Raw genomic sequence first — 26,847 nt, 5'->3', positions numbered from 1 at the left:
CTGGATCCTTTATACACATGTATTGTTTTCCTGCGCCCGATATGGATTCTTATACCTAAACAATGGTCAAGATCGCACAAAATTTGAGATGAAGTGTTCGACCGTTTTTATTATGTAACCTCATATCAAAGTAAAAAGTACAATAATAAAATGCGGAATTAATATATATTTCTGAATCTGAAGAAGCATATTCTGCATCGTTTATTTTGTGTGACTATACAGACAGTCAGATTAACATTATATGTGTACAGGCCGTATCGATAGGTATGTAACAGTCTGTTTAATGCTCCCTTATGGTTTGTTCATGCCATGCAGTTATAATCTGTACTAGTATCCTGACCTTTGATTTCAGTATCAGCTAGTGTCAGAATTTTATTCCAAGTCGTGCCTTTGATCTCCCTGATGCATCAAAGAGTACACAACCTATATAGAGGGTCAATCTATGACATTATGTTTCATCATCTTATCATAATCATGATTTCACATAAAATATCGTAAAATAATGATTTCACATAAAATATCGTAAAATAATCAGTTTACATAAAATATCGTATAATAATGATTTCACATAAAATATCGTAAAATAATGATTTCACATAAAATATCGTAAAATAATGATTTCACATAAAATATCGTAAAATAATGATTTCACATAAAATATCGTAAAATAATGTTTTCACATAAAATATCGTAAAATAATCAGTTTACATAAAATATCGTATAATAATGATTTCACATAAAATATCGTATAATAATGATTTCACATAAAATATCGTAAAATGCTGATTTCACATAAAATATCGTAAAATAATGATTTCACATAAAATATCGTAAAATAATGATTTCACATAAATTATCTTAAAATAATGAGTTCACAGAAAATGTTTTCTCAACTATGTGAACTTTATAAATGATAATGTAAACAAAAATATCTCAAATGATATTATTAAATGTAACTTTTCTGGTATTCTTGGTATTGGTAAATATCGGTAAACCTGTAGCGATCTGGTAGATTTCTCCCGGTGTAGTATTCAAGTTAAAGATATTTGGACCTTTGTGATGTAAATTATTGTGGCACATTAATTTACCCAATTATCACAAAAAAACCATCAAAAAGCGATTTGATTGAAATCCATATAATCACTGCCACTATAATTCGTTTCATAGATGTCGTGACCCCTCAAGGGATGTTTTTGATAGGGATTTTGAATTTTAATCCGATTGGTAATAAAGTAACCATTTACTTACTTATCATATCAACACGTCATCAAATCATGGGAATTATTGTCGAAAAAAAAAATATTGCTAAAATGAACGACTGCATAAGATATTATGATGTAAAATAATAACAAGATTTTCATATATTGAATTATGAGGAAGTGTCTTCTTACCTTGGGTTGTAATTTCAATAATTACACGGCTCTATGGTAATTCCCAGTGCGAGTCTAGTATTCGCGCCAGCAGATTTAGATTATTCGGTGCCAATATTTGTCGTCTCGGGTGATTTGTCTCTCAACCATAACACACAGACGAGGGGTTTTACAATACACAGAAACACAACAGGTCGTATACACTGTAGTACATGACATCCCTATCATCTCTGCACTAGATAACACGTCCTAATACGTAATGTCAATCGATAGCTAATATTACATCATGTGAAGCATCAGTTAACAATAGAGAAATTTACGCAACAAAACAATTCACCAAATTGAAACGTGTTAATGTTGTTCTTTATATGATTACTTAAAACAACAAAGTCAGTGGCCTGATTTACAGGATAGGAACCTTGATAAGCACCAGATTGTATTCACTAGAGCGCTCAAAATGTCTACAACACGTAAGCATTGAAAATCCTTTTAGTAATTGCACAAGAAGATCATGTTATACCCATAGTTCTGATTTTTTTCTAAAGTAACATTCATAAGATTGTTTCAATTTTCTATGATTAAGTTGATGCACACCTCATTTGTCTCATTTAAGCAATTATACTGCTTGTGCGATAGGCAAAAGCAAGCACTTACGATATCGTCTCTTCGGGGCCATCTTATTTAACGTCATAGTAATCAGTAATGAATGTGAACTTAAAAAGAAGTTTATGTGAACCTACATCCTTTATAATCAAATGAGATTGTTCTCCTGAAAACTCTTGCTAAATGAACAAATCCCATCAAATATGTTCACATTAACGTACTGTGATTAATATGCAGTAAAGAATACGGAACTATAAAGCGAAAATGTGAACGCAATGCTTTTCCAATGAAAAAATCATTTTACAAGAATGAAATAAATATCGTTTGATTTTTTTTCACATGCATACCAGGTTAACAGTGAAAGGGTTTCCAAAATTATTCTAACATTGAAAAAACAAAACATTTTGGCCTTCAAGATTCTTTGACATGTTTGACGATCATGGACGCTTTTGATGATTGAACATTACATATGTTCCTTCTGCGGTAATTTGTACAACCATGTATTTTTCTCGAAAGAATGAACGACACTACCTGATTTTCAAGGACAGTGAGAGTTGATGTGGTAGAGAGAGCATCAAGTTCGCAAGGAGAGTTCTTAAAGACGATTTTCTACTAGTTAATGTAAGACATTTTCCGTTTAAAATACTTTGAATTGCTGTGAGATAAAGACCAATAAAACAAGAAATAAAGTGATTATCAAAACATTAAGTTAAAAATGGCCACCGTATCTTGGTAGGTTTACTCCCCCTTACATTCTTTGGTTATCTAACGACGACTCGTTTGTATACAATGTTAGATTATAATTATATAAACAGAATGTGAGTAAAGAAAAACTACTTGAAGGAATAAAGCTTTCATACAAATGAATAAAAACATCTGTATGCAATTGAATAAAAACATCTGTATGCATTTGTTATGAAAATGTTTTGACAGTAATGCCATTTTATAACGTTCTTGGTGATAACACTCAACACAGTCTAATACAGTAAAGTGTATAGATACAAATGTAAATAACCCAATTGAATTTTAGGTGAAGGTGCGTTAAATGACTGTATAATCGCTATTATTTACAAGAGGTATAATTTCGCTAAATTTGCAAATTTACTAAAATTCGCAACTCAATATCTCCCGAATGATTTTTTTTAAATCATTGTTTTTACATGTAAATCTCTATCTGTGACGCTTACAAAGTCTACAAAAAAAAAAAAAAAAAAAAAAATTCGCGAAAAAAAAATTTCCGGCGAATTATGTACATTCGCGAAGTGAATCGCAAATTTTTACACTCACGACATTGAACAACTATACAGTTTTTCGGGGACCAAAACATTCATTTATAAACAGGTGGTCCTTAAACAGAGGAGGTCACTGATACGTTTTATTGTATACTGGACATGTTTGTTGTACATGTTTTATGTTATGATTACATTGATTACGGCTTAAATATTTGGTTCATTCAATCTTTACATCGAAATTGTTTAGATATTTTTTTCATCGCTGACAATAGCAAAAATCGATTACTTTTTATGGATGCACTACATTGTATTTCTTCAAAAGTAACAGTGTAACAAATTCGTAGTTGTGAAACTTAAAAAAATGCTTTATATATATATTATAGTGATCTAGTTAATGTGTGTTGTACTTTTCTCAATATTCTTTTGATAAAAAAAAATATTGCAACTGATTGCATAATTTCATCATTTCTCCTTATCCACATATGTCGAAGATAATGCATTGATTTACATAGAAATTTTCTTTCATTTATGATGTTATACTTCAGACGTACAATCGCAGGCAGACTACAACCGTGTAGATACGACGCAATAAGTTTATAGAATCTTGAATCAATATTTACTGGAATTGACCGGACCAGACCATGATTTGATCTTACAACGCATTTATGTACGAACAATATTTAGATTCACCCGTTGTCAGATTGGCATGTAATCCAGTTGATCCACATGCAGAGGGTAGCCATTATGTTTTACTTATAATGTGTACCACATGTTATAGACTTCCGCATACATGTGAAGACTATTGAATGTTATGATCAGTTTTGACAATCACTGGATAGTATATATACAGAACCTCATACAATGTCTATCTTTGGCTACGGTTGGAGAATAAACATGTCTTTATTCGCCGATCATCAAGCATCACATACAATCACTGCACTAAATTATACTACATTAGAATGTGTCACTAATCAAGAGGATATCTGGAGCACTATGAAGATTATCCAATCGATGTCATCGATGATGTCTGTATGACCGGCCGTCGCGGCTGATCACAGCACTTGCATAATCATACATAATGATTATGCTTAGTTTACGCTAAAAACATAATGTCCAATCCAAACTGCCAGTTCCTCATATTTATTACTTAGGGTTCCACAATTTTACATCAGCGCCTCACATTCACCAATTACACTCCATGTATATATATATATTCCAATGGTCTTACTATTACCTTTTGTAACTTCTAGAACCTCTCGAACTACTAGTCTAGATTTTGGGCTCTATACAAGTCCCTGCCACACCTGGTAGAAGACACCCTAATCAGACTCCCTAAGGATCTCTAGGTTTTGCCTGACAGGCCTAGTCTGTGTTTCTTATACATCTTTATCCTAATATATTTATGAAACCATATAGTACACAACCAATATAAAGGTTGCAAATTAAAGATAACTTTATCTTCTTTCTTATGATATAGAAAATATATAGAACTATTATTAATTACAAATGTTACATTAGAAATACTGACTTTCACATACTAAACATTACTGCAAAAGCTATACAGCTTCCAAACTATACTGCCTATTGAATTGTAACTCAGTATATCAATAATACACATCTTCCTGTATCCAATACTTAGTAAATTACATTATTCACTATTATAATTCTTTACTTATTACTTGTTTTAAATATAAAACAAACACATTTATTTTAGCTCTTACTGAGACCTGCTATCATGTGGTCACCACGGGGTTCAACCCTTCCCTTCAGCCAGGGATACTGACTCAGCATGGTCCCTCTATCATGACACTACACAGTGGACAGTCTAACTCTCTTATCTATATGTATAGATATAATTACTGTGTCTCATTTAACCAAATGCTATCTGTCATATCTTCATCAGACCAAGATTTGTCTGCGAGATACATTGTATAGCGTTAGTTTATTGCATGTATAATTTGATAAAATAAACTTTTTTATCTCTTCATTAAATTACATTATGTTTCTTTCTGTTACATAATTCTTTCAATCATATAGAGAGACTATAGTGTAAATATTATGGGGTTCTCATTTGGTTATATAAATATTATCTGATCTTTCTAAAAAAAAGTTCGAGAAACGTTCATATTGTTTTTGTATATTTTGTCAAATTTCACAAACAATAAAAGTTACAGGTTAAGATTGACACCATCATACAAACGAATTATGTCTTCTTCGATCATATCAATTCTGTTCAACTGGCCAATGTGATTTATAGGCACGCAAACTATCACCAGATGTATCAGGACGAAAGTATATCCACAATGTAAAATACATGGAGAAGTAGTATCACATGATTATCTATTTCAGTTATAAAGGATTTTACACAGTGTATATAATGTTTGCCTTGATATGATGGAATATAAGTGATTATAAAGGTTATGTAAGGGCAAAATTCTGATTAAGTTTGTTCTATATCTTACACTGAATGTTTTAAGTGTTGTTCATTATACGGTATAATGCGATGTTTTCCAAAGATCAATAAATAACTTATTGTGTTGGGATGCCATTTAATTTCGTGTTACAGAAGTAACTTTATATTCTTTACTCTATCACAACCTATAAATACAGACGAGTTTCGTGCTGACAGACCAGGGTTTAAGATATCAACAACAATGAATCGGTATCAATTAAAATCTTCAACATAAAGCAGGCTTTACAATGACTTCAAACGCTTAGGTGATCACGGCATGTCAGATTGTACGCCATGATATGTAGTTGTGGAGTTTGTAGATAATATGTCATTTGGGTGCAGGCACCGCATGGAACGCTACGTCTGACGATTTGGAAGGATAGGACAATGTTTATCAAAAATCATAACTAAAAACCATGAACCAAATAAATAAAGCATTATCTGTCGTGTACAGGTGTTGGACGAAAATAAAGGTTAGCAAGGTGGTAATTAATTTTTCGACAAGGTATTATCTTAAAACAATTACATTCAATTTGAATTTATTTAGGTACATGTAGAACGCAATCGTCTATTGGGAATTTCCTGTTAAACACCTGGGAAAAGATTCAATCGAATTGATGTGTACATTTTGGATCGGCCAGTTGGCTGTTGTTCATACATCTGAAAAAGTTCGTTATTTTAAACATTTTAAACATAAAAAGGCAATACTCCAATACGTTTAATTATATAACATTTCGTTCGTTGACGACCTTCGTATACATTATACATGTATACTGTACTTTTACAATTCGATATAATGGACTTAGTTGTCTCATCCCCGAACATTTTTTAAAAAACAATTATTCATTTCAGCAAAAGATTTTCACCTGCTTAGGCGAGAGATTAAATCAGAGAAACATATAAAATTCACCTCAAAAGCACGGATTTTTTCATTCGTGTGTTATCATAAACTTTATTGTCAAAAGCTGATGGTGTTCTTAACTCAAGATATCCCCTTCTGAAGTTGTTTAATGAATAAATATAAAAGAAATGTAATATACATGTGCATAACATAATGTAGTTTATATTGATCTATCCGTATAGATTTTAAGTTCATATATATCCTTATTGAAAGATTCTTAATCTTAATTCTTAAAACGAAACACACAAACTAACACATAAATGGAAGCTAGATTTGAAGTGATCGTAAAATAAACATTGTTACCTACCTTTTCCTTAGTTAGAAAAGTATGCTGTTAAAGTGAAGTTCCCTTTTTCTCCTAAAAACAATATCACAAACTTTCATACTACTGTTGGTAGTCGAACAGTGTGGCTTTTCAAACTTAAGTTGATACTGTTTCCATCCGTTCTTCGGTGAACTGGTTTCTTTAAACGTTCTTTCTGAAAAGGTAGGGATTAAAGGGCCACTAAGATTAAAGTTCATTTCATGTTTGTACAAAATCGGTATCACATTTCAACTTAAAATAATAAAACAGTTAAAATTGTATGCTTATCGTAATTGAGCAGGTGATTTGGAAATTTGAATTACCAGATTGGATTTTAAAAACGCTTTGGATGTGTATCAATTTTATCTTGATATCCTTTAGCTTTAAGCTATAAAGATACAAAGCAAGCCGGTAGGTAAAAACTTTAATTCGTAACAACTGTCTGATATAGGAAACTTAAAACAAATAAACTATGTAATACTTTTCTACATGGTGACATATACAAGGATATGTTCATGCTTGGTGAGTGCTAATCATCCCGCACGAAGTTTAATCAGATGGTATAGCTAATGTTTTTGAATACAATCTCTATACAACTTCACAATCTTAACACAGGCTAACGTTTGTCCTATCACTTTAATCTTCATTCTGGTCATTATTACAAATTACGAGAAGATACACCTCCGACCTATTTGACATCTTTTTGTTAGCGTTTTGTCTTTTAAATAAGTCTTTATTTGCGTTCTTTAAAAAAGACGACAAGACGACATTTTAATCAACGATGTACTTTAAATTTGTGCCCATGCTTGTAAACAAATGATTGTTCATTAGATACAGACAATACCAACAAAATCCTTAAAGGCCCATTACCTTTCCGAAGCAAAATATAAAGGTTTCTTAAAAAACATTAATAACATCAGAAAATGCATACCGATGACCTAAAATAGTTTACGACACCAAACATATGCAAGATTTCCTGCGTTATATGAAAACAGTGGAGAGTCAATTCGCTGTTTTGCCGTATGGTGCAGTGATAGTCAACTACCGCGCGGTATTTAGGACGACGGCGGGAAACATAATACGACCCGCGTTATGAAAATAAACATTTTATCTATTTTAATCAAATCGTTCAGAAGGTGGTGATAAATGTAGTATTAATGGTAAGTTAATCATTTTTAAGACTCTACAAAAATATCGATCTTGTTTTACATTCCCATTTTAAAAATTAAAAGCCTTTTCGGAAAGGTAGTGGGCCTTTAAGTATAGATACTTTGAAATACATTTTACAATTTCTTATTGCCTGTTAATGATATTACACAAACAAGTTAATGAATGTAAGGATCAAACAACAATAGTTAAAGTGTTCATTTATTTCCCTGATAATATTTAAAGAAACGAAATGCGAATTTTTCATTAATATATTCGTGTAATGAAAAGTTAATTGTAATTCAAATGTTGAGATACCAGCCAAATAAACTGCAGAAATGAAATGAAATGATTTGTTGCTAACCTCTACGTCTGTTAAATAGAAAGGTTCATTTATGAAGGACCTCCTGAGTATGCGCTGTGTTTCGTGTGTGCGAATTTTGGGAGACTGCAGTATATTTTATTGCTGAGAGCGCAAAGCATACCCCATTGTGTCACTTTATACTGAAAACGGACAAGCCAATTGCTATTTATTCGACCAAAGGAGAGAAATAATAGCCTTCCTTGCATACAGGGACAATCATAAAGTTGGCCATACTTGCTTACTTCTCCATTTCGTTCATATAGGTGTTGTTGTAATCACGTATTTAAAAACATATATCATCATCACATATTGGCCTGATAGTCAGTGACTTCACCCTTGTAATATTTTTGCATATGTAGGTTGTTGTAGTTATGTGATAAGAAGTATCTTAAATCCTTCGTGGTAATTCCATATGAAATGTTATGAAACTCCTCTCGTTTCAAACTATTTCATATGATATGGAAATTTATTTAAGATGCTATATCTTTAATTTCATTACTGAAATAAAGGGATATCTTCATCAATAATTTCATTTTACATAACATCGAGATCCTTATTCCCACTTTGTTTCATATGGAATCTGACAACATTTATGTCACATGTATTTCAGTTTAAATGCACATTCTCCATCCTGTTAAATCACCTGAAATCGACAATTTGTATATACATGTAGCTACAAATGTATGTTGCTCCCTCATGGCGAAAGGACTATATTCACTCAAAAATGAATCTGTATGTTCTGCAAACTGTTCTTTCTAAAGTATTTGTTTGGTCAATACGCAAGATAGACAGAACGTTGTAATGTCCAATAATTAGTTAATTACATAATATCAAGTTTAAAACAAATTGAATGACATTTCGTCACAGAGATTGTCAAACAAGATGTAAGGGAGGCAACGAGTATCTTTTTAAATATCTCTTTGATTTTATGGTAATCTATGTAATTCTGAAATTAACATTGGTAAACACGATGTAAGGAAGAAAACGCTTATGTTGGGAAAAATCTATTTGATTTTAGTCTGTACCTAACAACTTAATATAAATACTAATTAATGTTCTTTACTCCTTGGAATCTTGAATTTATATTTGTATCAAACACGATGTAAGGGAGACAACACATATTTTTGGAAATATCTATTTGATTTTAGCCTGTACCTAGCAACTTAATATAAAATACTAATTATTATTGGATTATAATGCGCTTGGTGCTTTTCAATTTAGTTTAGTTGAAGCTTGGAATTAAAATGCAACAAAGTACACGATAAATTGCATTTATTTCAATATCTTAGCTAGAAGGTTAAACCTAATCATCCAACCAACCCTGTATATTAAAGACGGCTCCGGGGTCTGTCTTTTGGCCGAGACACAATACAGTCATTAATAGTGGTAGTTTTGTCTTCTGCTGCTTAGCATAAAAGGAGTGGGACGACTGGTTCGCCAGTTGGCAATGTAATGTGACCGGGTGAGCTATGATTTCCGTTGGCTTTAGCTGATGGTATACTTCAGTGAGATAGCCTACGAAAATAACCGGCTGTATATGGTATCCGATTGTTATTGTTTATATGAATGATATGAAAATGCTTTACATCCATTGAAGAGTTTTCTATGACGAATCGATGCCGTGTTATTAGGATTTTATTTTTTTTTCCGTTTTGTTTTTGCCAGAGTTAGGCGAGTGATATTTTAAATAGATCAGAGTATTATGTATAGGTCAAATTTTTCCCTTGACTTACACATTTACGAATGTATAAAATAATTATGGACTGACTAAGTAGCAATACTTATCATTTTAAAACTTTCAGTGGAATGCTGTGTATGTCTATACAATACATAAATGAGCGTCTTGTCAGGAGTACAATAACCTACATCAAGCCGCTAGCTAGAAAGAAACTCGCCAGCAACTTACCCTAAAGTAGGTACATCCTGATTGCAATGCGATGTGTCAATGACAAAAGTTGCTAGATGTATGTAATATTACGACCGGATGTTATCACACCATTTCCGCAAATATTTACACTGTACAAGAAGTAGTGCATTCTGTTGATATTGTGTGTTAATATACAGTAGAACAGCTGTATAGTTACTGCTAGAAGTATGTTTGCTTATTATTTTAATCAAAAGCATTCAGATATGAAAAATATCAACAGAATTTCTGTTGATTTGTAAATGATTTAATTTTAGATAATTTCCAGAGAAGACTATTTCAAAAGTCATACCATTTTTTGTTAGGATTAAATACTGTAGTTAGATCATAAGATTACATTTAACATGCAATAAACGCGGAAATTTAAATAGTTAATACATTCAAATAATGATATCGTTGCAAATATGAACTGTGTGTCCGTAATTTCAGTTCAAATCAATAACACTCTGAATTGAAAAAAACACAGTATTTACCTGACTGAAATGTCTCATAATTTGCGTTTAATAATTTAATCTCCGCAAACTTCTGAAAATTGAAATATAAGTCAAAGTAAAAACAGTCTATTTCTATAGCATTTCTTCGCCAGAATTGTAAAATATGGAGACCATCTCTGAATCAGCGTTATATAATTAAGTTGATACAATTAAGCTGTTTTGGCTATGGATAGCTAGGATATCTTTGACACAAATAAATACATACTTTAGTTTTTATTTCTATTTCGTATGGATTGTAACCATTGCAAGGGTTAACTAAAGTTAAGAAATCGTATTTTATAGTCAATAAATATAAATTGTCTAAAAGCATTTCACAAATGTGGTTTTGTTTTTATGCACTTTGTCATCTCCTGAATATGAGATGTTTATATATACATACGAAACACTAAATGTCCTAATCGTGAGCCTCGTTTCCACAGCCACTTCAAATATGTGTCATGTTTCCGTCTAGTTGGTCGACGATCTAACCCAACACAAATATATCATTACTCTGTGAATGTATGCTCAAATGATACTCATTGGAAAAAGGTGAAGTTTGTGAAACGATCAGGAAATATTTCAGGCTAAAAAATGCTTAAAAGGTAAATTGTACAGTTATTTTATAAGATATATTTTCATCTCAAGCATCAGACGTTTGTTTCTTGTTGAGTGATGTTATGTATTTGTTGTTAGAACGAGGTGTTTATTAAATATTTAATATCACCAGGGTAATATTATTTCCATATCTCTTCACGTTGCTGCAATCTATCTTTGGTGTAAAGGGGTGTTAAACCATTCAATGTTTCATTTCAACAAAAAATTTTATTTCAAACAAGTTGAAATAGGATCGAACAACAGGCAGTGCCTATGTAAGTTCTCTCCCTGGTAACAAAATATATATACAAATGACACGAAAGAGTATTTGAAAGCATTTGAAAGTATATGTTTCATAAGTCATGACAATATATGATATATCATTAATGAGATTATAGATAGTAATTTTGTTTTTCAAAAAGTATAATAATAAAGAAATGAGAATGCAGTAACCATGAGGAAATTACCTTCACCCACCAGATACAGACCAGAAAGTCCATGTGGCTAATAAGCCGATGGTCATTCACCAATGGGATTAAGAAATTTCACCATGGCTGCTGCATTAATGTATATGATTTAAAAGATAAAATGTTGCAGAATATTGAGATAAAGTTTGGTCTAAATTTATACTTGTCATGACACATGCATTAATTTTAACAATTACCTAAACAGATATGTAGCTAAGATAGATGTATTAATCATATATTTTAAATAGTATGACAATTTATATAATAATACGTAAAATTTACAACTAATAAATGATAAATGATAAACCATTCAATGTTGTCTGGGCTGATGTACATTGTACATAATAATTATGTCGATATGCACTCAAAATGAGAATGTTTCATTCCTACTGTCCTTCTTTTTCGGAGTGAAAGATTGACATTTGATATTCAACCAGAATCGGCAAATGTGGGCCTGTATAATGATCTTTTGTTTGCATATCGATATTTTAGCATATCCTGTTACAGCTATTTAATCTAATCGTTATGAGGTATCATTTAAGTAAAACATGTACTAATTAAACACGTATCATTAAAAATTGTGTCACCAATAATTGACATTATGAAACAGCAGGAGCAAATTTAGTGAAACTATTTATCGTATTAAAGTGATTTTGATTTCAGACATTAGTATGTTCGGTTAGTGAACTAAGTAACATAATAACAATCATTCCAATTAGTATGGAAAATATTATTGCTGCATTTTTTGTTTACATCCTTACACAATATCATTCCAGAGTTGTTGTTCTTACTCTCATTTTTGTTTACGACTAAATGTTAAAAACAATGTATGGCGTCTTATCTGTGTTCTTGTAATAAAAGTGTCCGTCAATCTAAAGCACATTTTTTCACATTCAAATTTTGTTTTTTCTTCTTCATATAAGTACATATACATAGTTTATCATTGAAGTTAATTTATATTGTATGCTAAAATTTGACTGACACTTCATACTTTTTAACTTTAATCATTAACACGATTGTTAATTATAAATATTTTTATTCATATTTTGATTACTTAGACGATCGTTTTTCAATGTCATTTGCTGTCAATACCAATACCAATAGCACATTTTAGCCCAAGTTTAATTATTGCATTTTTAATCCTTTCAAATCAATATCATAGAATCGATAATAATCAGAAATATACACTTAAATTCAATATATATGTAGTTATGTATATAATGAAATGCACACATACTGTGAAATACACGCAAAACAGATGTAAAACCAGCACATGTTCTTGTTTATATTGTATTTTTAAGAGTAAACTCTCAGCAACATTTATGATTTCCATGACAACACAATTTCACATTATCTAATCATACGAGATTGAACACGTAAGCCTGTGCTATTTTGTCTCATCTGTGAAATAGCAATTATATATTATCTAACGGGAACATTGAAAACAAAAGTTGTGTGCATGACAATCATTTTTTTATTGCATAATCATATTAATGAGAGACTTACTCGAATATATAAAATGCGGTAACAGGAGAGGATAAAATTTAGCGGCTAGACCGGGATTCGAACCCGGGACCCTCCAAACACTAGCCGAGTGCTCTACCGACTGAGCGACCGAGCTACCTGGTCACCTGTGATCGACCCAGTCCCATCCCAATACATTTGTATGTGATGAAAATACATCTAAACAATCTGTGAACTCTGTGTGAAAGCAGTGAAAGTTTGTGTTCAAGATTAGAATAATCTATTAAAATATGGAAATTTGTGTGCAAGTCTTTCTGTGAAAGGAAAATAATGTTATTTATATGTCTATTGAATAAAACAATTTTCGAAAAAAATATCTGTGAACTCAGTATATGATTAGCTTACCGAAAAGTATTCTATAGCGTAAAAGAAGATGAATAAATTAATCCCCATAATTCAATCTAACTGATCTTTTCCAAAATAAATTCAGATGATCTTTTCTGCGACGACATTTCGTTGTTGTATAAGTCATTGAAAGCGACATTACAAACACCAACGTAATTTTTTCATTAATTAAGTAAATATCTGAGTCAATGGAAATGTTCGTTACAAGTAAGATTAAATTGTCATTTAATACACCATTTAATTCTAGATTTTATGTGTGTACCAAACAGAATATGCATCAATATGTATGCTATAAGTAAAACAGAGAAGGGTAGTTGTATTTATGATATTAATTATCAATTTCGAATTAATGAAGTTTATAGAAGGACTATACGATCGATGTATTACTTTGTAGTGTGTACGTCCTCCTAGCGGTAATGACATTGTTGACAAAGACGGTTGCTAGGAGGACCAATAGTGATGGTAAGTTTATACCGTTTGTATATAATCCATCTCGAATTCAATATGGATGATAGGTCATATTTCTTATAATTCTAAGGATTTAATATTCACAATATGTGAACAATGAGAACAATAGCACTGGATAAAAACTACATAAAGGTTACTAAAATTCCTACCATATTTGCTCTTCGTCATTTTTTGTCTAGTTTGTAATTATTTTTAATGTTTATCTTTATGTGACTTTGCTATATTATGATTTTTGGAGGGCAAGTTAACTACCAAATCAAGTTAAAAATGTACGATGTTTATGCTATATGAAATGAAATATATCATGACATTAACATGTTTAAACTTTAGTAGACATCCATAATGCATTTTGTGTGTATGAGTGTGTATGTGTATAACTTTATATTTTTACATTTCTTAAACTGGTCTGTGACAAAAATGCATTCACAATATTAATTTGATGTATTCAGATTTCACCTATATTTTCTTATTTATCTTTGACACTATCGTTTCAACATTAATTGGAACATTTTCAGAATATATAATTTCAAAAATGTTATTTTCATAAGTGAAAAATAATTGCACGTATATGGAAAATATTCCTTGTTTCCTGATAATAAACAATTTTATTTCATCGAGTAAACTATGATATTTTTCACTTGTAAAAATATCACATAAATCTTTACTACGAAACCTTATATTTCACTCTGTAAAATGTAATAACATAAAGTATTTATTTCGTGTATACGTCCTTTAAAATATACATAACGCATTTAATTTTAATTTCTCATTGATTTATATTAAAGTTCTTTTTACGAAATCAAGACCTATTAATTTTTAATCATCTTATTGCGATCTTATATAAAAATATATGCTATATGATACAGATCGCTTATCTTACATAATCGCATTAATAACAAAACTTTATTGATTTTTTACTAGCAGCTGTATGTTTTTATCGTTTTAACTTGTATTTATAGTTAAATTGATCAGTGCAAAACCAACAGAACAAGTGAGGTTTGACTGCAGGAAACGGAGCGAGGATGAGGTAAAATCAAACAATGTGATTGTGTCGTTGCTATATTTGTGACACATTACATTAACAATGGAAATGTATATATCTATGTTTATTATTACCTCATTATTAATTTTCCATTATATAAGTTGTTACCTCCCCTTTTTAATAGTTCGATTATGTTTCGTCACAATGTTGTTTCAATGACAATAAAATATCGTCTGAAGATGGGGGCAACCTTGAGAGCGCTTGCGATCAGAATGTGACTTATCGTATTACTGATTTTGTTTGAATATTGTTTATATACATGTATATCTATATATTGGTTTTATCTTGATATAACACGAAACAGATTAATGGATATTAAATTCAATATATCGTTTCAAAATATATCGATAACTAATTGTACTATTGTTTACCTGATATTGTATCCCAAGTATTGGTCCTTTTTAGATACAAGTGAAAATACAGGGTTAGAGGTATCAATATATACCGTCGGTGCTTTTAAAACTATATCGTCACGTATCATGAATGGTCTAATTTGTAAATCATTATAAGAAGAAATACACAGAAATGACAATAATTCAGAAAACAGATCTATTCATTCACTTTACCTCATTTCAGTTATTGTTGATTTACTATCAAGTCATCCTCGATATCCCAGGGATTCCTATCACTTACGATATTGACACCCCTGGACTATCTCATAGTGAAATTGAAGGCAGCTCAGCGAAAAACATTTGACCAATCACAGGCTAGCAAAGATTTCCTTTGAAGACTACAGAGAGGGCGACACCTAACATCAAAGTCACAGAGTCAACAACACTGTACCGTTATACGGCTCTTTTGATGTACATCAAATGACTGAATTACCTGTTCTGTTCTGTTGCCTCCAGTTTTACTATGAAATAGTCCAGGGGTATAGAGATCGTAAGTGATCGGAAACACTGGATATCGAGGATGTTATCAAGTCTGTATGGGCTGCTACCCATGTCCAATGATTCCTATCATACAGGTTTTGCTATGGAGAATTATAACAAAGACTGGGTCAAAGGTCGAACGAAAGAAATGCGCTGACGCTGGTGAGGACCCAATCGACGTTAGGAAGAAATGTGTAGACGAACGTTACGGGTATGACCTCATTATAACACGAATCAATGATGATGACGAAGGTATCTACGAGTGTACTGCGGCTATACAAAAAGAAGTCCTCGAAGTGTATGATTTAAGAATAGAAAGTAAGAAAAAACTATTGTATATACAACGCATAGCTACAATCCACCGTATTTTGTGAAACCGCATTTCAGCACGAACTCGAATTCAATTTTTAGCGATTATGGTATAAAAATTATTTGAATGCTCGAGTGTCAGTAGGAATGTATGATCGCGAATTCATAAAAAACGAAGCGGAGTATCACATACGCAAAAATAAAGGGGTTTACAAAACATGATTCATGTTTTGAATAAATATATCCCTGGATTCTTTTTCTAGTTCTGATCACAATTTTGTATTTGTCATTACACTTGCTTATTTTGCTCTCACTCTCCAAGCCTCCGCTGACCAATTTTTGTGGTTAAAGTTAGAAATTGTAGTTGCATGGCACATATCCTTCGCATTATGCACTGCTACCGCGCGGTAGATGTCGCTTTAACTTAAATAAGAGAATTAAAATAATCAAATAGGAATATAAGTGATTATTTTATATACACAGGAATAATTCATAGCACAGATTCCTCTGGATTGATATGATTTTTTTATATCTAAGACTAAACCCTATGGCATATTCTTGGTTAAGGGGAAGCTTTTATTCCGGAGACAGCTTACTCTAAAGATGTTACCATCCGCGAAGGCGGTACAGCCAAACTGTGGTGTAACGCATCAGGCTACCCGGTACCAAACATCAAATGGCAGATTGTAGAATTGGATTCAAATGGACGGGAATCCGTTCAGGACATAGGTAATCCTACTTTCATGAATTATCTCAGAATGTCCAGTTATGCATCAGCAAACATGGTTTTTTTTTACTTCTTATTGCATCACACATCTTAGTGCATAATGCAGCAAGTTTGACAATATAACTTAGATTGCAATAATCGTTACAGAACATCTTTCTATTGCATATATAAACAAATTTATGCTAATTTCTTGTTTATGTGTAGTTTATTACTTTGTTCAGAATGAGTTAACTATTACTTATGATAATTAATTATTTATTAATTATGTTTTTGTGATTTGTTTAATTTACATACTTTGTTTTTTGTACGTGCTTCTCAAGATTATTTTTTCGGACTCATGGTTAATTTGTTTGATTTTTAATGTAATCGTAACAATCAATGTTCAATTAATTATAAATAGACTTTTTTCTGTCAAGGAATTCAGGGGAAGCTACTCAACATCCAGAACGTTTCGCGTCATTGTGATAACTGGTACAGATGCGTTGCTTCCAACGAACTCTCACGGAACGAGGCCAGTCAGAATATCAGGATTCGCGTTAACTGTAAGTAGATGCCTGCATTATTACTTTGTTGCTAGAAAATGTCATTGAATATGTTAATTGATGTCTATATTTCGTCCGGTTTGCAATCGATTCACTTGTAAATAATACTAGAGGAATTTAACAATAACAATATCTGATTATATTTGACGAACAAATACCGTAAACTGGGATAATTTGGCGGTTTTTTTTATCAAAATAGGGTGGATTAATTTTTGTGCATTAAGCGTTCTCCTATGCCATGCGAAATTTTGGCGCATAACTTGATTTGATCAAAAGACAAAAGATCAATATATAACATACTCATACAGAGCACAGAAGTATTTTCCACCTCTGACATTGTCTATAGAGCAGATTGTCCCTTAAATCTAAACGACAGACCTTATCGAACAAATTTATAACGCCTAATATGTAGGCTAAGTGTGAAAAATCTCAAAATACATGTATTATAAATATATCAAATATTTAAAGAGCTTTACATTTCGATAAGGGAACATTTTTATTTCTAGTTGGCGCCATGGCTGACTTTGACGTATACAGTGATGATCGTGATGATCAGTGTGGGGACACAGTGGACGATCTTGGGGAGAAACTCGGGGTAAACACCTCGAGAAGCTATTACATTGAGAAGAAACAAGGAGTACGACTTTCTCTGGTGTGTAGTGGTTCGGGATCTCCTAATGCCACTATTGAGTGGTTCAGATATCAGGGAGGTAATCGGATAAAGATATCAACACTGGGACTTGGCAATCAAATTGTTGATACAAAACAAATCGGATCCTTTGTTTCTGCAATCTGTCCGTCGCTATTCCAGGACGAGCGGAGATTTAAAATTTCATTTGTTGTTTTAGACGATAAATTTACGAAATATGTCTGTAGAGCCTCAAATGAATACGGCGTCGATGAAATGACAATTACAATAAAGAAAAGACCATGACATAATATAGGATATTATTGTGAATTGAACTCACGTTTTGATATAATTTTAACATATCGGCATATAATAAACTGTCTTGTTTTTTTTTAATATGAGTTGTGTTTAAAAACATTTTCAGCTTGACGTTTTGGTACAGTAAAGTGTATCTGTCTGAAGTTCTTGGATTAACTACAGTGAGAACAGAAATTATATTAGAACATCTTCCATTCATTACAATGAATTCATTCATTTTAAAATGCAAAGTGTGATTCAATAATATTTTTTTATGAAATCAAAGATTATTCACTTTCATTAAGTGTTGAGGATTGAATTATTTTTTTACTTCAATATTTTTTTTATTAATTGTAAATTGTATAGGTTAATTGTTTCGCAATTCAATAGCTAAAACTGCGCATATGATGAACGTGTCACTGTGTCAGCAGCCTCATTCAAAAATAAAGAATTATGACAGTTTTCCCTCCTACCGACCAAATTAATGTAATTGATTGCTGCATTGACAAATCCAAATACACTTATTCGATGAAATTCCTATAACCTTAGTCATTTGTCTCTTTATACTTCATTAAATGATAGATAAGTGTTTCCTTACATAACGACCCACAGAAATACTGTATGATCCGGGATATCTATAATTTTGTCTAAGATAGTTTTGTTCGAGTAATTGTTCCTTAAGGGTTTTTGTATAATATATTATATACAAGAGGCCCATAAGCCTTAGCGGAAAGCGGATAAAATGAAACAAACACATACAAATACAATATATTGGCCTATCAGGCCCTTGAAATCAGCGAGTGATTTCATTAATTTGAATTTTTTTTAATTTATGAAGTATTTGGTTCTATCAAATCTGTTAGGTCAAAAGAATATACTTTGAAATTTTATTCATTTGACCGTGTTTGGCCACGCCCCACCGGTCCCTAGCTTGGTCTCCTCCCAAGCAGAAAATCTGAGATCATAGGGCTAAGAAATTCATCAAGACCTTTCAAACTATGAAGAATATCTGGTTTTATCAAATATGTGAAATCAGAAGATTTTTTTAAGCTAAGTCATTTTGACCCATTTTAGCCCGTCCATAAGCCAGTGGGAGTCAGTCAGGATCAATGTGGATATGATGTTTAAATACTATTTCACGCTAATAATTCTTATCAAGTTTGACTCATTCCCTATGACAATAAAGCAAATAATTATCATAGATGTGTTTTCCCTACATAACGTATATTTATGATAAAATTGACCCCCTCCACAGGGAAACGCGAGACCCAAATTCACAATTTTCGTAAAGGACCTTAAGACCTTTCTATCTCTTGAAGAGTACTTGATTTTACCATTTCTGGAAATTCTGAGAAGATTTTTGAATTTCTAGCTTATTTAACCCTTTTTGGCCCCGCTCCCTCAGACCCCTTGGGGTTAGTCGTAGAAAATTGTTAATTGGAATAAATGGCCATTCAAAATGATAATTCTGACAACATTTGACTCATTTCAAGTAAAAATGACCAAATAATGCTCAAAAATATGCTTTTTCTATGTAAACTATAGTAAACCCCTTTTGGCCCACCCCTTTTGGCCCCACCCCTCGGACCCCTGGAAGGGGGGGGGGGCTGGGACCAAGTGCCAATGCCTTAAAAATGGATAGGATAGTTATACATGTAATTTCAACCCGTTGAAAGACTGACAGTTCGTCTTTTCAAAGCATAAACTAATAATATTAAAATAGTTCCTTATGGTGTTTTTTTCAATATTTATATTATCTAGTTATGTAATCAGCAGGTAAAGTTTGTTTAAAAATACCAAATTGCTTTGTCACCTACTCCAACTCAATTGAGTTTTTTTTGTTGTACTCTCCTTTCTAAATGAATGTCTTTTTTCATAACGTCACCCTAGACATCGCCTCAGGGTTATGTTCCCTGGACGAGAGAATTTTAGAATCTTACATGCGCCTGCCAGGTGGACAGGGATAACTCAACCCGAGTGAAATCATTCCGCGGGATAACCCTGCCAAGTATGGGAGAAATCATAATAAAAAAGTAGTACTTTCTGGTTCTGCTTAGCGCTCATCAGGAAAAGGTGTAAGCCGACTGGTTTGCCTGCTGGATAATGTCACAGGGTGGGGTGTGTTGCCTGTTTGTTGCATAATTCAGCGATATATCAATAAAGAGAGGGCAAGAGTTCCACTTTTATGACGAGACACATCACAAATATACCGCAGCCTCCCGAAACCTACATCACATTAATACACCGGATCGCATTGTATACATAGGAAACTGTCCTTAAATGAGCTAGGCTGTTAATTATAAAACTATTTCCGTCGAAATTATTACTTTGGAGAACATAATAAGTTTCTAGGGTTAATCATTTCTCACAAATAAACAAAATGATGTCTTCGAACCAATCTGTATGTTAGCCATATCTTTGTTCAAGTCATATCAAACATGTGTTACTTAAAAATAACACCAATGAGATACCATCAACTATACACACAATAATATACAGAAACAGTTTAAAATATCTAAGTAATTGATAGTGGTGGAATAGCTGCAATATTGTAGCTCAAAAGACTTTTTTACAGAAAATGGTGTCGTCTTTAGAGCTACAATTGATGTCAATTACTGCTAATGGAGCAAAGTAATGATTATGCAAACCATTATAAAAACGTTTGTTTGCATTTTTATCGTACTTGTTTGATATCGCTTACTTACTAGGCAATAAAACTGAACCACATAAAATATCAAATTCGCATCGAGGCATTATTCTTTTTTACATAATACATATGAAGGTCTTTCTGAAGGCCACAAAGTCCACAAATTGTGAATTTGACGTCTTGTAAGCGGTACGGTAGATATTAAGAATGGTAGTTATAGTTTTGTTGGACAAAATTAATATGTAAATGTATGTATACGAATAAAATGATTGGAAACCTACAAAAAAAGTATAGAAAACTATGCCCGAGTGATTTTCGAAGGCAGTGCTCCATTACGACACATAGTGACCAATTCGTACCCGGCCGAAAGGTATAGTAGGTCGGGTACGTATATTCGTTCTAGTGGTGCAAGAACAGTACAGGACTGTCTTCAACACTGACTATGCTAAATGAAAATCAGTGACAGTAATACTTGAAGCTTGATACTACCCACATGAACTATATAGAAATTGTTTACCAAAGCCCTGTTTTTGCACAGGATTTAATTTCCTGTATTAATTGCCTGATACACGTTATATGTAAATCACCATATACTGCACCGATATCTATCGTAAGGTTCGCTTCCCAAACATCTAGAAATGCTTCCCTTTTCTGCCCTCTCAGTCAATGCACTTGAATTAAACAAAAGGAGATTATGTTTATTACTGTTTCGAGTGTTTATTGCTTAGTGTAGATCTATGAATGTTTAATTATGACATGAATCGACGGCTTTGTCAGTAATCTGTGTAACGTACAAGTCAGGCTAAAGTCAAAGAAGAATTGACAGCGGAGAAATGTTAACAAGGAAATGCTTACATTGATATTGATCTCATTAGTCATTCAAAAGCAAACCATATTCACGTTCTAATGCAATTGTTATGCAAGACATGTCTGGATATGAAGAATACTGAAAAAGATCCCTATCCTGCATATCCACATATGAAAGAGTATTGTTCTCGTACCTCGATGTTTTTACAGCTAAGATATTCCAATATTCGAAAATTGCTTAATTCGAAGAAAACCGTGAATACTAATCAATTCCTCACACATGGAAATTGATGTATAGTTTTAATTCATACTTTTTTTGCAGTATTACCATTCTAGCCAATTTTCCTGGATGTCATCTTATGTATAAAACTGTCCATGCTAGCAATGGCGGTAATATTTTGTATGCAATGCTAGCATGTGTGTTTTGTAGATTGCAGTATTGTGTGTCGTTTTTGCCTAAAATTAGTTGGAGAGTGTGCCTTTTCCCAGCAGGTAGGGCGTTAGAATTGTACTTGCTGCCCAATATTGCATAATTGTGTAAAAGGCAGCGAATATTAGGATATTGTCTTTTCTCTTTTTCCAACCTATTAACTTTCTTATTCCATACGCCTCCCTCCACACCTCTTTACGTTTGGTCTACTGTTGAGCGCTCGCCCCTTTGATGTAGGCCCTGGATTCTGTCCCCTGTATGAGACACAACAAAACGTCTATGAAATTAGTAGTTACTTCTCCTGCTTAGTGCTGAGCGTGAAGGGAGTGGAATAACTGGTTCGCCCGTTGTCAGTATAATATAACCGGATGGGGGCAATTCCTCACACATGGAAATTGATGTATAGTTTTAATCCATACTTTTTTGCAACCATTCTAGCCAATTTCCCTGGATGTCATCTTATATTTGTATAAAACTGTCCATGCTAGCAATGGCGGTAATATTTTGTATGCAATGTGCTAGCATGTGTGTTTTGTAGATTGCAGTATTGTGTGTCGTTTTTTGCCTAGAATTAGTTGGAGAGTGTGCCTTTTCCCAGCAGGTAGGGCGTTAGAATTGTACTTGCTGCCCAACATTGCATGATTGTAAAAGGCAGCAAATATTAGGATATTGTCTTTTCTCTTTTTTCCATCCTATTAACTTTCTTCTTCCATACGCCTCCCTCCACACCTCTTTACGTTTGGTCTACTGTTGAGCGCTCGCCCATTTGATGTAGGCCCTGGATTCTGTCCCTGTATGAGACACAACAAAACGTCTATGAAATTAGTAGTTACTTCTTCTGCTTAGTGCTGAGCGTGAAGGGATTGGGATAACTGGTTCGCCCGTTGTCAGTATAATATAACCGGATGGGGTGTGTTGCTTGGTGTCTTCGGTGGCACTAAAAAAAGAGAAATAATTCGACTAAACTGACAAGCCAATTTATTTGTTGCACACCCTTAAATCCGTGCGCTAAGCTGGAGGAGAAATTACCTATCAACGTGAAGAGATGCCAAGAGAGATGTAAGTTATTCAGACATATGATAAAAGTGGCGCATATAAAGTGACATTTTACTGTAATGGAGACAATGGTAAATCTACCTAACTGCAGGGCAGGTTTCCAAGAATTAAAAACATTGTCATATTTTTAGTAGAGGTAGGTTTTTTAGTAACTATACCTAAACGTTAGCACCATTCCAAATGTTTCGAAATTTATGGAGTTTTATAGAATAACATTCTGGCCTATCAGGGTACTTCCCTTCATTTCACTCCAGTTTTTACAAAAAATACTCGTTTTGAATAAGCAGTTGAATATATATTCCAGTTTGCGCGATTCGTACCAGTATATATAAAGTGTATACGGCTACGTCAATTTGGAAACGCGTTTGGTATTTTTTCCTTCCATGATGACGGCACCCATAATAAAGATTACGCTTTGAAAATAAAGTCAAGTTTTTCAGTGTAAACAATAGAAATTTAACAAGAACTTTAAAAACATTAATAATTAAATATTTTCCATGTTAGTTTTTATAGGCTATTAAATAAACTACTGTATGATTTTTATAAAAAAGTAGAACATTCCGATCACAAATAGAAAATTCTCGGGTCCAGCCATCCAGGATCAAAGTGGTATCGTCATCTGAAAAAGCAACCATAGTTAACCAGTTACACGATCATGCTGGTACGGAAGCGCGTTTTCCATTAAAAAATACAACATATTTCGTATCGATACAACTGGAACAAATCTGCAAATGGAACGCACCGGATAATGTTGCGAATATGGACTCAATATCACACAAATATAAACAAACTCATCGGTTATAATCTAGAATCATTTCATAATTATTCGGTATATTATATAAACAAAAGAAAAAATACTGTTAAATCTAAAGAGTTACAAGTAATGATAAAAATTATATCGTTCGTCAACAAGGAGTATAGCCTACCCCTTAATTTCATAATCATCGACCAGGTTATATATGTTTTAATATAATAGTATTGTTTTTACCGAACCAATTTCAGAAGAAGACTAATATAGGTAATGTATGAAATGCTAACCACCATATGACACAAAACTTCTTTTTGTCCCAATAAGGTAATATGGTAGATTAGAAAAAAGGAAAATATATGAAATATGGAAACACATATTTGTAACTTCCTGTATTTTTTTTTAATTTGATCTTGAATTATAATAATTACCTTTAATTTTTCTGTTTATCTTATGTAATTTATAAACAAGTTCTGACAAACCATTGTTAGAGAAAGGCGAAATAAAATCAAAAAAAATCAATTGAAAATTACCTGTTTATGAGGTAACAGCAAAATAAAATAATCCGCTAGTAATCACATCGGTAGCTACCATGGAAACACAGATCTATATTTAATTAGAACAATCTTACATTCATTACATTGACTACTATTCAGTCCTATAACTTAATTCATTGTCAGAAAAGATTTATTTATATAAAATTAAAGATTATTCACTGTAATAACTGCATCATCTTCACTGTTTGACGAAAGTTATAACTCAAAAACCAAGAGCAGACTCCCAACAGACCAATATATTTATATGCCTGGTGTATGATGATGAATTTATTTCTTAAGGATAGTAAATAGTGTATCCAGTATAGAGAATTGACTGTAGTTCCATTAGAGAGAAATATCATACCGAACTACCATAACACCAAAGAAATAGTCTTTTAATACATTGTTGTGCAGGAATCAACAAATATCAATGATCATTTCCTTTTTTTGCAGTTAGTAATAAATTCTAATTTGCTTGTACATGAAGCGAACATTTTAAATGATAAGTTATCTGGACTTTTTTATGGAAAAGCCCCGTGGAAAAATTTAAGCACAGTTCTATAAATATATTCTATAGAAGCGAGGACAGAGAGGAAAATGTCATCACGGCCATAGGCCATTCCGGGAGGTGACGTTTCCGGATATACCTATAATATAAATTTAAATTTATTTGCAAGGCACAGAGATTTTGAACTGGAACTTTTTCTATTATCTAATTTGATAATACAAGCATACTGTATATATGAACATCCAATGTTAGTGACATGAGGCCTTCCGTTTTCCCGGACTATTCACTTCGACTTGATTAGATTTTTTATGTTCTCGGAAAATCTAACAAATCCCCGAGTACATTCTCATCAAAAACCTAAACGTGTTTTAATTTAGAAATGCCCATTCATATATGTTTGTGTGTATATCCCATATCAATACAAATTAAAATTCACTTTTGTATTTTTTTCGATTTGTTCCTATTTTCCACGAATGAGAACCAAATATAACAGTAAAAAACAAGCAAAACATTCCATCAAAAGTTGCCTATAAGATACATCATCGCATATACTAAGTCATGTATACACCTTACATGTATACTGATGGAACAAGCCCCTTTTAAATATATGAAATTTTTCAAAACCCAATTCAGTAATCTAGAGGTTTCGTTGAGGTGCTCATAGAGGGGGTGCACGTAAAGGGAAAACTTACATACCTTACGCATTAGGACGCTAAGGACTTTCAAAAAGATATGTCTATTTTGCCTTGTCTGTACCTTTTTCAACTATAGTCAAATCATACCAATCACACAACTCCAACCACTTTAATCACTAATAAAGCTTTCTCCTTTTTATTTACATTTTTATTATCTACCTAACAATTTTGTAAATAGTTTAGAGGTAACATTTCCGTTATAAATATTTTTAGTTGGTCGGCTCTTTACCTCTCCTTCTTTTTAAAATGCCGTCATTAGGATACTTTTTTTTTTCCCTAATGACCCTCCTTCAAAATCGTCCTTCCCTTGACATAAAACACAATTTTGGCCTTCACTCTCTCTTTCCATAAGGGAAGTACCAAGGTTCTGTTCCCTAGCCGATATACACCAAATTTATTTACAAAAGTGATCGTGTCTCTACAACCCCCGACAGGATTGTCATTATATTGTGACCGAGTGAATGTTGCGTGTTCAAGCCATAATCTCATTCCGTGGAGGACGTACGCCGCTTACGAGTCATTGATACACTTTACATGTATACTGATGAACAAGCCCTTTTAAACAAAACACAATTCAGTAATCTAGAGGTTCGTTGAGGCTCATAGAGGGGTGCACGGAATAGGAAAATTACATACAGACGCATTAGGACGCTATGGACGTCAAAAAGATATGTCTATTTTGCCTTTCTGTACCGTTGTCAACTATAGTCAAATCATACCAATCACCAACTACACCACTCTAATCACTATAAAGCTTTCTCCTTGAAATCACTAACTACATTTAAGATATCATATCTTCTTGGTTTGTAATTACTGTTTTATTATCTACCTAACAA

General features: G+C 32.6%; 2 protein-coding genes across 3 annotated transcripts in view; one reads left to right on the top strand and one right to left on the bottom strand.

Annotated features, from left to right (window-relative positions):
• LOC138333512 (neuronal acetylcholine receptor subunit alpha-10-like) overlaps nt 1-6,984 on the bottom strand; it is a 78,345-nt gene extending 71,361 nt beyond the window's left edge. The window contains exon 1 of one of the 2 annotated variants that reach the window (XM_069281939.1): nt 6,866-6,984. The gene's annotated coding sequence lies outside the window, so the exon portion shown is untranslated. Of the gene's footprint in view, nt 1-1,391; nt 1,538-6,865 lie in introns of those variants that run through there. The other variant, XM_069281938.1, reaches the window with a different exon arrangement.
• A 4,229-nt stretch (nt 6,985-11,213) lies between these two features.
• LOC138333511 (neuronal growth regulator 1-like) lies at nt 11,214-18,683 on the top strand. The gene is made up of 7 exons (XM_069281934.1): nt 11,214-11,371; nt 14,094-14,161; nt 15,127-15,194; nt 16,177-16,399; nt 16,958-17,119; nt 17,534-17,659; nt 18,166-18,683. Exons 1-7 carry the CDS (start codon nt 11,361-11,363, stop codon nt 18,591-18,593), a joined length of 1,086 nt encoding a protein of 361 aa, XP_069138035.1. The 5' UTR covers nt 11,214-11,360; the 3' UTR covers nt 18,594-18,683.
• The last annotated feature ends 8,164 nt before the right edge of the window (nt 18,684-26,847 follow it).

Source organism: Argopecten irradians, chromosome 10 (genome assembly GCF_041381155.1).
Source record: "Argopecten irradians isolate NY chromosome 10, Ai_NY, whole genome shotgun sequence".
Taxonomy (NCBI): Eukaryota; Metazoa; Mollusca; class Bivalvia; order Pectinida; family Pectinidae; genus Argopecten; species Argopecten irradians.
The sequence above is the reverse complement of the archived record's forward strand: the minus strand, read 5'-3'. Positions and strand labels throughout refer to the sequence as shown.

Coding starts and splice junctions, on each gene's coding strand:
- LOC138333511 (XM_069281934.1), top strand. Junction 15,195..16,176: donor GGAAACGGAGCGAGGATGAG/GTAAAATCAAAC, acceptor CCTATCATACAG/GTTTTGCTATGGAGAATTAT. Junction 16,400..16,957: donor GTATGATTTAAGAATAGAAA/GTAAGAAAAAAC, acceptor TTCTTGGTTAAG/GGGAAGCTTTTATTCCGGAG.